The sequence below is a fragment of the Anopheles cruzii genome, chromosome 3, assembly GCF_943734635.1.
Source record: "Anopheles cruzii chromosome 3, idAnoCruzAS_RS32_06, whole genome shotgun sequence".
NCBI lineage: Eukaryota > Metazoa > Arthropoda > Insecta > Diptera > Culicidae > Anopheles > Anopheles cruzii.
Window position 1 is genome coordinate 71,964,887 of NC_069145.1, and position 13,535 is coordinate 71,978,421.

A 13,535-nucleotide genomic window follows, 5' to 3' on the forward strand; every position below is an offset into this window, starting at 1 on the left:
GCGTTCCCAGGCGCCTCCCGCAAGACGGTTGTGATGGGGAGGGTTCCTTCGTGGTGATACTTACTTCATGATGGTAGTGTGCATGTTTTGCGCGATGATGGAGTCCTGCACTTCCATCCAAATCTCGCCGGCGCCGGTCTTCGAGCTCCGGCCAACCTCCAGGTAAAAGTAGCGCTGAGAGTTGCCGCATCTGCTCGGGTTGCAAAAAAAAATCGGGTTGAATTATCAACGTGACGTTTATTTAAACAAAAATTACATTAACGTTCGACCGGTTCGATTCGAAAATTACGAAAACGACAGCGACGCCGTGAACCGTGAATTGAATTACTTTTAATTGAATAACGCCGAAAAAAAAACTGCTCGAACGGAAGGAACTCACCGTCGTATCGATGCGAGCGAGAACTCGACCACCTCGACGCGCTGGTCCCCGGTGGCGGTCACCGACGGTCCGATGCGGACCAGCGACAGGATCTTGTCGGTGATGCAGAGCCGATAGTTGCCCAGGATGCCGTAGCTGTCGCCGAGCCCCTTCCGCTGCACGAACACATCCCAAACGTGCTCTGTTGGTTCGAAGAAGAGAAAGAAAAATAGGAAAAATCGTGAAAAATCGCAAAAAAATAAGTGAAATAAGAGAACCCAAAATTATTTTCGACGATGACAAACAATTCCGCGGGCGACACACAAGTGCCCTCCGCGGTTCCGTGTGCCTTCTCGCTGAAGCACTATAAATTATTAGTTGCGAGCCTGATCCGGGGGCCCGGAACAAACAAAATACAAGCAGCGAAAGGACAGCAGAGAAAACCCGATGGTCAGATGACCCACCCCACGGAACGAAGGACGTTCATTAGCCAACTGAATGGTTTTTTCATTCACCGAAAGTGTGCGATTTAAAAGGATTGAAAAAGTCGCCAAAGTGTCACCGGAACACACACACACACACACACGCGGGACCGTGCACGTGCGCGGCGCGGCTATTGAGGAAGTGTTCCGAGCCAAAACCCGAGGTGGTCAATTTAATTTAGATGAGCCGCTCGGGAAATGCTTTTTATCTGCCTTCGTCCGCTGCTGCTCGACCGGGCGCGCCCTACTAGCCGGCTGATTGGTTTCGGAACACACGGTGGCCGCCGTCACCAACCCCCGGAATTGGCCCGACGGCGGCGGCCAGGTGAAATAGATGATAAATTAATTACTTAATGGCCGAGCGCCGGGAAAACTTTTCAGCGTTTTTAAGCCGAGCAGCCTTCAGGAGCAGGAGCAACAACAGCATTGGCCGGACTGTCGTCACCTCAACCGACGATGATAGTGCCAAGGGCGCCTGCCAGGACCAGGAGGTCACATGTTTCGGAGAACCGCCAAACTTTTGGGCGTCGATTATCATTTTAATTTGGTTAAAATGTTGTAAATATTAAGCCACTAAGCGGCGCGCTGTTGGCCATCGGTGTTTACGAGCCGATTCGAAAACGATCGGCACGGCGCCCGGAAGCTCCGGAAGGTCCTTTGCGGCGGTGGCGGAGTTTATGTGTGTGCGAGTGACTCTCTCTTTCTCTCTCTCGTTTGTCACAACCATTTTCCGCCGGATGGCTGCACTCCGGCCAACGAGCGCCACGTGACGGCCGTCAGTGGTGGTTTGCGACAAACTTCACCTGACGGTTGTGGGTTCTGCCGGAAACAATAACAACGCCCGTTGTCAGCCTCTCGGACAGAAAATGGGGTCAACGGAAAATGGTTTTTCAAAAATGTAAATAGCAAAACGGTTTGGTTCGCAAAAAAGGTCCACCAGTAAAGCTGAGTCTAAACAAAAAGGGCCAAACTGCTCACTTAAAGTTTTCTGGTAGATTTATTTAAAATGTCTTTTTATCACTCAATCGTCCAAAACTGTTAGCCGCAATGAGGCCGAACTGGGTAGTTAATACTAGATTTTTGTTATGATTGAACCTACCAAAAAAAATGTGTTTTCAATAGCTTCGAACACCTCACTTGATATGTATGAAAACACAAATGTGAAAAGTTAAAAGAAATTAAGAAAGTAAAAATTTAAAATATTTTAAATCGAAAGGAATTTAAACCGATAAAAATAATTATCTTCTCGTTAACGTATGCGACCTCGAAAAGGCGAACTGTTACGGCTTGGGTGCATTATTAGCATTCTGATTTGTAGTTGATCTAACATAGTATTAATTATTTTCATTATATTCTACCTATTAGTATTAAGAAGGTACGCAGATTCCTAGAACCTCTCCAAGGAATTACGAAACCATTACTGAAGCTATGCAATTGAAGTTTAAAAATCATTCTTAGAGACTTAATGTTGAACATTTCATTCGAATCGTGCTTTTGGTTCTTTCTACAGCAACTAAATAACGTGTCGTGACCGAAGTTGATCCCAATAAAGACTTCCAAAACGAACCGAAAGCTAACCAGAAAAATTCGAAAGAAAAATAAAAAATGAGACAAAAAACTAAAGACGGTCATTGTAGACGGCAAAGACGATATAATATGCAGAGATTCGTGACAACCATCGTTGACACACGTTGATTGCCTTAGCAGGGTCCTTACCTTGAGAGTGGTAAAAGATTTGATTTTCTTGTTTCAATTCCCGTTACTGAATGGTCCGAAACGGTGTGGAAAACGATCGCCGGCAAATCAGTATTAAAGGCAGGAATCCGTACTTTGAGCTTTATATTCGCTCGTAGTGTCCCAATCACCAAACCACATCAACATCGATCCTTACTCCCCTCAACGGTCTACAGTGTGAAAAAGGATGCCCACTGCACGACCCCACGTGAGTACTGTCAAGTGTGAAACGGACCCCAAACAATCAGATTAGACGCTCGTTAAACAATGTAGCAAGCAGACAGCGGAACGTGTCAGCCGAAGGTGATCCGCAGCACACCACAATTTAGCTCCCTGAGCTTCGGGACAGACTAGAAAAAAAAACGAAACATCCCCACTCATAACGCATGACGACGACGACGACGACGAGTCTTTGCAAAAACGTCAGACACCCACCGCAGCAGGAGCCGCCACCGCCGGGGTGTCACCAGCATAGACACGGCCCTGGCCGGGGCACGAGATAATTATGCAACGCGTCGCGGTGCTATACCTCACCGGCGGCGTCTCGTTTCACGGGTAGCGTGTGTTTTAATGCCTTCTGACTGCGGTTGCGATGCACGCGCCACGCCTAATTAATGTGAAAATAACAATTTACTCGCGCCTCCGGGCGGGCGGACTCTCGGCGAAAGACCTACAGGTTCTTCTGCGAGGAGCGGTGCACCGCCGGTGGTGTGTGGCTTTTAAACACCAAGCCCGACAACCCGAAAGCCCTAAGGGGGGGCCCGCCGGAAGCAGCGGGCGGGCGGAATGGAAAAAAGGGAAGTGTAACATCGCGCCGCTATTTAATTCGGTTTTCGGTCCAATTAATCGATAATTGGAGATGGCATGCGGCATGCTGCATGCTGCGGTGGCGGCTCCTGGTGGGGGCCGGCCTCACCGTGTCTTGTTCCGTCTTCCGGCCGACCGGCCGCCCTTCGGCGTCTTGCGGCCCTGCGCGCGGCCCGGTGGTAAACACAATTGCACGCTTAATTCAATTCAATTAGCGACTAATTAGTTCCACGTGGCGCGCGCGACGGATCTCCTGGTAAGTAACGCGAAGCGCGAGCGCGCGCGCGCCCGCCGGAAGTGGTCATAGTTCGATTGGTTTTCGATGCGCCTGAGTTGACGCGGCACCCCCCCTCTGCCGAGACCGAGAGTGACCGACCGCAGAAGTGTCGGTGGCGCCGGCCGGTCATCAACAACTCCCGGGATCTGTAACTACGGGTAATTAAGGTGATACGCGCGCCCGCTCTCTCTCTCTCTCTCTCTCTCGCTGTAGTCGATGTCCGCATTCCGCATTGTTCGCGTCTGGCGGAGGAATCCACAAACTGTTGCTTCGGCGGAACGCGCTCAAGTGGCAGAGCAAGATTAGAGCAATATCCGGATCCGATCCGAGGCGATTAAATTAAAACGCCTCTAAACCTTCCATTAGCCGTTTCAGTCAGAGCCGGGAAAAGTCAAATCCTTGACGGCCGTCGGATTGGATGCCCCGTTCTCGGAGGGGCGCCTTGGTAAGGAGTCGTGCCGAAAGTGTGATCCTTTGGATCATCGTGACGGTTGACCAATCCGGCGGCAAAACACGGATGCAGGCGTCCGTCCTTCTACTCGGTTACGCTCCAAGAATGCTGTATCGGCAAATTAAACCGATAAAAAATCGTATTAGCCAGGAACCGCGCCGCGTGGGATAGAACGCGCCACGTCGTGCAACGGCGCAGATAACCGTTATGATAGGTTAAGTTACTCCATTTGTTGACAGAGCTTGAATTACGCGTGTCTGAGGCGTATCCGCCGAGGCCGAGCTTTCACTCTGAAGACCATGAGCTAGACCCCATAAACATACGGATTTTATCGGCGTCATTAGTTACTTGAGCACACTCAGTGCTGCTGCTGCACACATTGTAGTGCCCGAGGAGGAGGTACAAAATGGTGTGAAATTTAAATAAACTAATAAACAGCGCCAAACAGACAAAGTCGTCGCGCATCCCGTGTGATGCTGCACCCGGGGGACCTCCTGTGCCCGTGTCGATCGAGCGCCAAGACAAAAAGAAGTCCGATGAGCGGCTGAGAGGCAACCTCAGCGCGCACACGAAGCGATATTTACTTGAGCGCATCGGAAGACGAGCTGTTGAGCCCCGAGACCGAGGGTTATGAGTAGTTGCATATGGGTTTGGCCACCCCGTCATGGGTTTGGCGTGTTCCGGTTACTCTAGAGGACTAGAGGTTGCAAACGACCCGGCGTCGTCGTGTCACTTCTTCGGCGAGGACAGGCGCCAGCACTCTCATGACCACCACCCCTCGGTCACTCGTGGTGGTGGTGGTGTCGGTTTCCACTTCGCTGCGGCGGAAAGATGATCTAACGCGCGCCGCAGACGCCCTGGGAGGTCACAAGACGCATAGGGCGCGCGGGAGCGGGAGCGGGTGCATTTGCCCGTGTGACAAATGGTTCTTGTCGTCGCCGTCGTTCCGACCCAGACGCGGAAGTTCTGGCTGGCGTTCTGCGGATTTTTCGTCTACGGATGACGCAACTGGCTCGGCCCTTCGAGCAACATTGTTGCCGGGAGAGCCGGTGGAAAGAGAAAAATGATTCTCGGTTGTCACACGGTTTTAAATCACGCATTCCGATTCCGATGCTAATTCTGAAGCAGACTGAACTCCCACAGAGAGTTCTGAGTGTTACCTATTACCTATTAATTTGAGGCACCACAAGCTAGAAATCAACTAAATGGAGGCCCTTTTTGGGGAAACCTCCGGTGGGACACTTTCGCTCCAACTCGATGACCATTGCGACCCCCCGAAATGGCTCAGTTCTTAGGCTCTCAAGAAGCTGCGGCGAACAACATCCTTCGCCCAAATGGATTACCTCTGGGTTTGCAGGAACCAGCCGCTCCGAGATAACAAACTCCCAGCGCCCCGAAGGAGAAATCCTTCGGGGCGATGTTGGGGCCCCGAGAAAACGCAGATCCCTCGGGACGCACCGCAATCTACTGATACACAACACGCGGCAGCCTGAGCCCCGAAATCAGTGCTGTTGGTCACATACGGAACATAAATCGGTGGACACCGACACCCTCGTTAGCTCGGAGGGCTCTTTTTCGGTCCAGAAGAAAAGAAGAACCTCTGGAGTATTGGACCACGCGCCACGAAAGTCCTTTATGGGTGGAAGATGATCACGCAATCAGGGGCACGTATCCACAGCAAACCAAACTAGCTGAGCGATTCTTCCACTTCGTGCCCCATATTCCTGTGATGCCACAATAAGGAAGTTGCCGCGGCGTGTGCGTGGGAACCGTCATAAATTTGAATTCAATTATGCTCTCACCGTAAATAATGGCAGATTGCGTCGTGCCCGTGGGGACCCAATATTGGACGGACACAGATGCTACACACCACTAGCGCGGCGGGTAGACTTTAGAACTTGGGAGCTTTACTCAAAAGAGCCCCAAGAAAACCTCGGTCCAATGTGGTCCAATTTAGGTGCAGGGTGTCCGTCAACACTGGCCGTGTTTTAGGGCGTTGCATCTCGCGTTATTCCGGATTCCGAACTCCGGAGGGAGACCCGTTCGGCCCATTAAAGGTTAAACTTCGCATACATTATTCAAAACCTCCCGCCGGTAATGTCTCGCCCGATTTTGGCGCCGTCCAACGCGCAAATGTCCACCGTCATGACACGCCAGAAAAAGTGCTCAACCTTTCCGGGTTGAGTGACTCCTTCTCGTAAACCCGGGTGAGGGCATATGGGTAAACTTTGGCAATCCACCGCGAGGCGCAGATGGATGAATCGGAGAGAGTTCGTACGTCTGAAACATTACACCATTCGTGTCGTGTGGGGCGAGTTTGATCGGCCACCCAGACCCCGGGGCGCCGCCGCGTATAGATTTAATCCTTTTAATGATGGCACGTCACGAACGCGCACCGTTGTTCCTGGGAAACCACCGAAACTCATCCCATGACGGCGGTGTTCCGGTTATTAAGAGAAACTTCTGAGCGGAGGCCCCATCCCGCGGTTCCTGGTTTTGCCTCCTGCCAACTGTTCCCAAAATTATCAAATTACGAATGCAACCGGTGCCCCGCTGCAACCGCTGATGGTGGTGGTGCTGTCTTTACTCACTTCGTCTTCGCCACGCTAAGGACGCGCCACCTCGCCAGACTCGAGAAGGCGAATCCTTTTGGCCAGAGCGGAACGGCGTGATGTGCGTGATTTACTGCAGTTTCGATGATTTATGTTTGCTTTGGAACGGAAGCCAAATGCCTTTGGCGTAATTGGAGAAAATTGTTTTCCCGTGCCCCGCCGTTGCCGCCGTTGCTCTGCGCGGCGCTTTGGTCCTCGATGGGTGTGCAATTTGGCAGGTTTAGACCAGGAAAAACCAGGAGATATAGTTGGGTTCAATTATCGTTCATTTACTAGCGGAACACTAATAATGATCGAGGTCTTATAGGGACCAATCTTTCAGCATTCTCCTGCTTTACTTTAAATTAAAAATGGAAACCATTTTTGCGAGGGTTTAGAATGCGTCGGTGGCACCGGGCAGCTGTTGATTTGTGGATGGCGCTGGCTGCAATTCGAATGCCGGTGTTTGCATTTGCGAATCGGACACTCGCCGTTGGCTTGACGCCATAAAGAGACGTCTAGAAGCGAACCCACAACCACCGGGAAAGGAAGGTGATGTCCCCGTCCCCGTGTGTGTAGCGGGCGCCTGCGAGAGGCCCCCATAATAAATACATCACTCCACCAGACGGGGCCGCCGTGGCGCTGTGCCACGCGCTGAAAGTCGCTCCTTATAAATACTGCTGCCATGTCGGTGGTGTCCGGAGTCCAACGCAATGCACTTTTTCTTGCACCCTCTGTTGGCCGCAATCGAAACGTCATTTCCAGACGATACAAAACCCAAGATACGAACGGCCCGGTCTGGCCAGTCTTCTGGCAGAGAACACCCGGCCGTAGATTGGAAATTTATTGGCGATTAATGATTTATTTTCCACATTAAAAAGACGAACTAGAGTGACACGCGAACGGAAACGGGAACGGAATGGGGCCGTCCGACTTCTGACTTCATAAATAACCGGGACCGGGCAGGCGGACCCCTCGGAAAACGACTTGGCAACGGGTGAACTTTCTTCGACGACGACAGACGCCGTGTCGAGAGGGTGCAAGACTTCCGCAAGAAGGAAACACGGATTTGCACATAGCTGGCTGCTCCACACACACACACACGCCGGTCGGGGTGTCGTTCTTCGCCCACGTCCGGAACCCCGAAGCCGACAGCAGTCCTCCTCCGTGGAGATGCAGCAGCAGCAGTTCCTTTCGGGGCGCCAGAGCCCGCGGCCGACGCAGCGAACATAAGTTCGCCATAACGCCGACACGGGTCCGGCCCCGACCCGGCGGCTCCCGGGACTGGACAGCAAACACACATTAACTTTTGATACAATTTATCAGTTTTAATGCTCGCTTAATGGCATTCTTTTGTCGTATAAATTTCATAAATAATCGGCCCGGTTTCTTTTTATTCTGCTGGACAGCGGCTCTGTGCAGGAGTGCCGCAGCGGAGTGGCGCACAGTGGGTCCTTACGCTCGTCTCCGCATCAGTTGCGCTATTTATTGTCCGTACGATTGTTTCGTGACTGGCCCCCTGAGCCAGCGCGAGAGAGTGAGGCTCTGTGGGGCACAGATAACGAATGCTCGCCCTGATGGCCCTTCTTCTAGTGGCTCTGCGCGGCCAACTGGACACCTACATGACCGATGTCGGGTCGGGGCAGTGTCTAATGTGCCTAGCCGCCTAGTGTCTAGTGCCGTCTTGGGCCATCCGACGCCAGTGTGTTGCGCAAAGCGAAACGCTTCATTAAGAATGCACACCTCGCCGCTGCTGTAAGTACGCGCCCTTTCTGTCTTTGGCATCCTTGTGGTCGGAATAAAAATTGACTCCAAAACGGGGTGCTGGCGACCCGCGCATATCTCGCATCGGCGCCACCATTGAGCGCACGATGGCATGATAAAAATGTTTCCCCTTTTTATCGCCCATTGCCAGGGCTCGGAACGGCGAGTACTCCTGGAGGGATGAACGATTTATCTTCCGTACACGACAGTCGCCACTAGTGGTGGTGACCGGCCCGTGGTGTGCCCCGACACTATCGCGTTGACAGCTGAAGAGCGCGTCCAGTGAGGTGTTTTGTAGTGACCCCAGAGAGCCGGGGGTCACAGAAAGAAGATTGAACGGTTTAGAACCAAAAAATGTGTTCAATAAAATGGAAAAACGGGGGAAATGGTAAGAAAAACCTAAAAAACTATTAAACAAAGCTAACGGCCGTCAAAAGCGACACATAACAAACCAACAAGAGAAACATAAAACAAACAAAAAAAGAGGAAAAAATGAAACGCAAACTGCACGACGCGTGGCCGATTAATGACGCGCGCAAAAACGACGACGACGGCTGTGGCAACGGCGAGAGCATATCTCCCACTCGGCACTTGTTTGTTGCGAAGCCGCCTGAAACAATAACCTCCGGTGCAGATGGCAATAAATATAAATAAATAAAAGCTACATATCATGACGCGGGGGACGCGACACGAAAAACCTGAAACACAGTCAATCGAATGCAATAAACCCGGTCTCTCTCTCTCTCTCTGTCTCTCTCTCTCTGTCTCTCTCTCTCGATCGGAGGTGGAGACAACTAATTCAATTAGACTCTTCTCCCGTGGCCCTCTTGTGGCCAGGCGACGGGACACACATTTCCCTCCGATGCCCGCGTGTGCTTTTCTCGGCGCTCCATCGCTTTTCCCTTCACTCGCGCGACGGGCGGTACTTCCCCACAAATGGCGCACTTGGTCAAGGGGTATCCGTTGCCCCGCCCCGTTCCCCCTTCTTACGGCGCTCCAGATTTTATTGCCGTGTCCACCGCTTCCAGCTGTGCAACTCATCCATTTTATTGCATTTCTATCGTTCGTTCCGGAGTCGTCGTCGTCGATGTCCGCCGATGTCCCTAATGTGAGCGAAACGGCGTAGGAAAAGCGCCATTCGCTCCACCGTTCCACCTTTCCGGCTTTTATCAACAAATGGACGGTCAATTAATGCGTCGTAGGTGGTTGGCGTCGCGTCGAGCCTCGCGAGTGGCTCCACCATTCCCAGAGGTCCCGGGGAGAACTGTCACTCTGAGGCTGTGGCTGTGGTCGTCCGTCAAACGCCACTTTCCAATTACATTACCCTCCCCCGGGGGGGCGACATCGTGGTTGATCCTCGAGCACGATCACGTGGCCCGGTTCTCATAGCGCGGCAAATGGTTCAATTGATCGCTAGTTAACGCTCGGCAGTTAATTAACGACGACGACGCGCCATCGAGCTCATCCTAAAGCCTAAGCACCGGTGGTGAAGGGATGATGAGCTTTTGGCTTTATTGGTCCGTCGACAGCAATGGCAACTTTATTACCGCCGGTGGGGTCGGTCCGTACTTTGGGCCTACTTGAGCCATATAATGCAAGAATTCTTAAGATTTGTTTGTGGAATAAAACATAAACTCCACTCTTGACTTTTAAGTGTCACAAAAAGTGTCAAACTAAACTACGTTTCGGAGAAAAGAAAGGCAAAAATGGCTGATCAGTTAACGAGAAAATGGCAACAGTACCACCGAGCACCGAGTCCGGTTTGGTGTGGCAAGTCGGAAAAATTGCATCCTCTTTTCTCGCTGTCATTCAGTTAATTTAGCAAATAAACACACATCTAACGGCCATTGTCACTTCTCATCCGGATAAGACGATAGCCGATGTTTCGCGCACGTACAGGCGGCAGGCAACGTGATTTTTGTGACCATTTCTTTCTCCTCGCTCTCCTTATGCTTCCGGTCATGCTGATCCGGAAGAGGGATGCTCCCTTCTCGACTGCATGTCCTCTGTGAGCACACGAAACAAGACCCGATCTGCGGTACCTACTCAGGGCAGCCGCTGGCGAATAAAAATAACTGCCCCAACGTGTGTACCACCAGCTCCAAAAGCATCCCCGTAAGCAGGAGCAAACCCAACACCCCTGGCCATGGTGTGCCCCGCGCGTTCAGAGGCACTTAAATTATTTCCCAAAGCTCTTAATCCACGACAATAACCGGAAGTACGGACATTAATGCTTTTAAGATGCTTTCTTGCTCCCGGTCTCACACTATCTACCCGAGGCGGCAGTGACACCGTCTCTCTCTCTCTCTCTCTCTCTCTCTCTCTCTCTCTCTCTTTCTCTCTGTTGCATCACATCATTCCATTGGCTGTGAGGTAAATCCTCGTTGGCTCGTTTTTCTTTGGCCAATCACCGAATCGTTTGGAGGAAAAAGATGGATTTCAGCAAGGGTCCTTTTTCGCGCGAAGGCTCCGCAGCGCGTTTTGGCTATTTTCCGCAAACTAGTTTTCCCACAAAGGGTGCTCCTCGACCCTCTCCGGGATAGAGAAGCATCCACCACACACACACACACACACACAACCAAGAGGAACCGACCCTCCTTTTAGTTGGCACCGATCTCAGGCTGGCTGCTGCGAGACTGAGCCCGGGCCCGGTCCCTGACTTGAAGTGGCCGTGACTTGAATCGGAGCCAAGTTCCCGTGAAAGAGTTTTCATGTCGACAACGATGACCCGCGCGCGCGGCGGCACATGATGATGTTCTCGAGATAATTTTTGTATTTTTCTGCGCCTTTTTTTGTTTGGGCAGCAAGTCAGCAACAACCAGCATGTAAGGATTTATCTTGTCCTTCGGGCGCGCGCGTTCCGCGGCCAGTTATATTTATTTCTTTATTTTTATCTGGCCACCGCCCCAAGTGACCCCAGGGGCGGGACTTGTCCTGGTCCAACGGAACAGAACACCACGGCAGAGGACAATTGTCTGTTCCTTTCCAAAACTCCGCACATGGACTCTTTAAAAAGGCCGATGTCCATGTCGGTGTCGCAGCCCGACGACGCGACCTGATGTTATCTCTGCCCTCGGCTCTCATCATGAGCTCCCGCGCGGCCGTATCTGGCAAAGTTCAGCAGTACGTCAGCAGCCTTAGAGCCGGGCCCCCGTCCTCTCAGTCTCTCTCTCTCTTCCACTTTAGAGAAGCACAACGAACAGTTGATAGTGATACTCACTTCTTGGTCGTAAAACGAATCAAACGAAACATTATTATTACGGTAAACTGCTGCTAAACAACATGTTACGTCCGCCCGGTGTGTAGTATCTCCCCTCCCGTAGTCCGCTGATAGTCCGGGTACTGACGTGGCGGAACTTCTGTGCGGAAAAATGGTCGCCCACCATCATCAAGGAACGCGTTGGCTACTTCTGCTATTTGACACCGCCACCATACACGCGCGGCGCCTTTATTTTTAGCCCCATACAGGCCTCCTCCATTGGAAAGGTCCCTCGAGCGAGCGGGACCGTCTTCCGGACGATGTAAGGATATGACGCAGTCGACTGCATTATTTATACCTCGCCGTACTGTACGGGCGGGCGAGACGGGGGTTACGGATATCTTTTCTCCGCGAGGAGTAACACTGGCCGGTGAGAAATTGTGACAGACCACACTGGGGGGCCAGCAGCCGGGCCAGGCGGGAGGTGGGCAGCGGGCAGCAAAGGCTAGTAAATTTTATGCTGCATGCCGTAACTCAACCTTGTCAGAGCTATGCATGCCGGAACTACGGCATTCGAGCGAGGGGTGGCCCGCTGATAGGATATGAAAAACCACGCGCGGGCGCAACAAGACCCCGAGGGGACACTGGTAGTTTGAGGTGGATCGGGGCTAAGGACACTTTCAGCCCGTCCATTATTTTGGCAAATGTAAGGATACAGTAATCACCAATTTCCATATCGGAGTAAGTCGATCGGTCTAGTTTTTTTTTCACGGATTCACAATGGGCCAAGGATCATTCAAAAGCACTCATTGTATTAAAATTTAAGAAACATTCCAAAAAAAAGCATATAACAGTTTTTTTTGTTTCGAAACAAACCCCATTTGGGCATTGAAATTGAAATAAGCGCCTTGGCGAGCGATTTCGAGCAGTCGAGCAGATTATAGCCACGACGAAGAATCAAGCAGTCTTCTTTCAGCGAATGCTGTGTGTGCAAACTGTCATTTGCATTTCAATGTTTTCCACTCCAAGTTGGACCCTTTTACGGAAATAGCACTCTTCAGGTAAATTGTTCATGTAATTCATGTATATTTATTATTCATGTGTATTAATATGCCACAAAGCAACAAAACGCAGTGTGCGCAGCGGTGCTGTCAGTATGCCAATGCACAAGTGTCAGATCGTCAAAATGCTGTCAGTATTTAAAACGGCGTCAATTTGCTTCATATGCAAATGCGCAATTTACTAAGCTCTCCCATAAAATTAATCGTCAATCAGACATTTGGACACAGAAATGGGTGTCGGCTTTGCTAGTAAATTGGTGCCATTTTTCCACCATTCTTTTGGCATGGGATCGAAATAAATCACCTAAAGTGCATCGGGGTCATAAGGATATCCTTAGGTTACCGAAAATAAAACAATCATTAGCCCCAACACACACTATACCGACACCCGAGTTTCTCGATTCTCTAGGCAATAAAACTTAATTGTCCACGAAGTTGGGACAGTGAAAAAAACGGAAGGAAACACCGCCCCAAACAAACGCCACGCCATTGGCAACGTTACACAAATCGTATAAAATTAGTTTCTAACTCGATTGTCGCCATTTTTGCCGCCACCGCCGTTGTTGCTTTACGTTTTGTAATTAAGCAAAAATGACATGTTTTTCAACATCCGCGCACCGGGGCACCCCGAGGGCGTCTGTCTATTTCGGTCTCCACACCACAAGCGCCAACCGGCTGGCTAACCCCGGCGTGCCTCGGGTGCCATAAATCGGTGGCGCCACAATCCATCGCCAGCAGCGTGACTCCTGTTCCGAAGCGCGCAAGGTAGCAGGATAGTAGTAAACCATCTCTGCGCTGGGAGTGTGTGGTT

The 13,535-nt window shown here is 51.2% G+C and overlaps 1 protein-coding gene across 1 annotated transcript in view; it reads right to left on the reverse strand.

The window, feature by feature from the left end:
- The window catches only part of LOC128275652 (mucin-19), a 105,212-nt gene that overhangs the window by 19,178 nt on the left and 72,499 nt on the right, over positions 1–13,535 (reverse strand). The window contains exons 3-4 of the mRNA XM_053014232.1: positions 380–560; positions 65–190 (exon numbers count right to left, since the gene is read on the reverse strand). Of these exons, the coding sequence (XP_052870192.1) occupies positions 65–190; positions 380–560 (307 nt within the window). The remainder of the gene's footprint in view (positions 1–64; positions 191–379; positions 561–13,535) is intronic.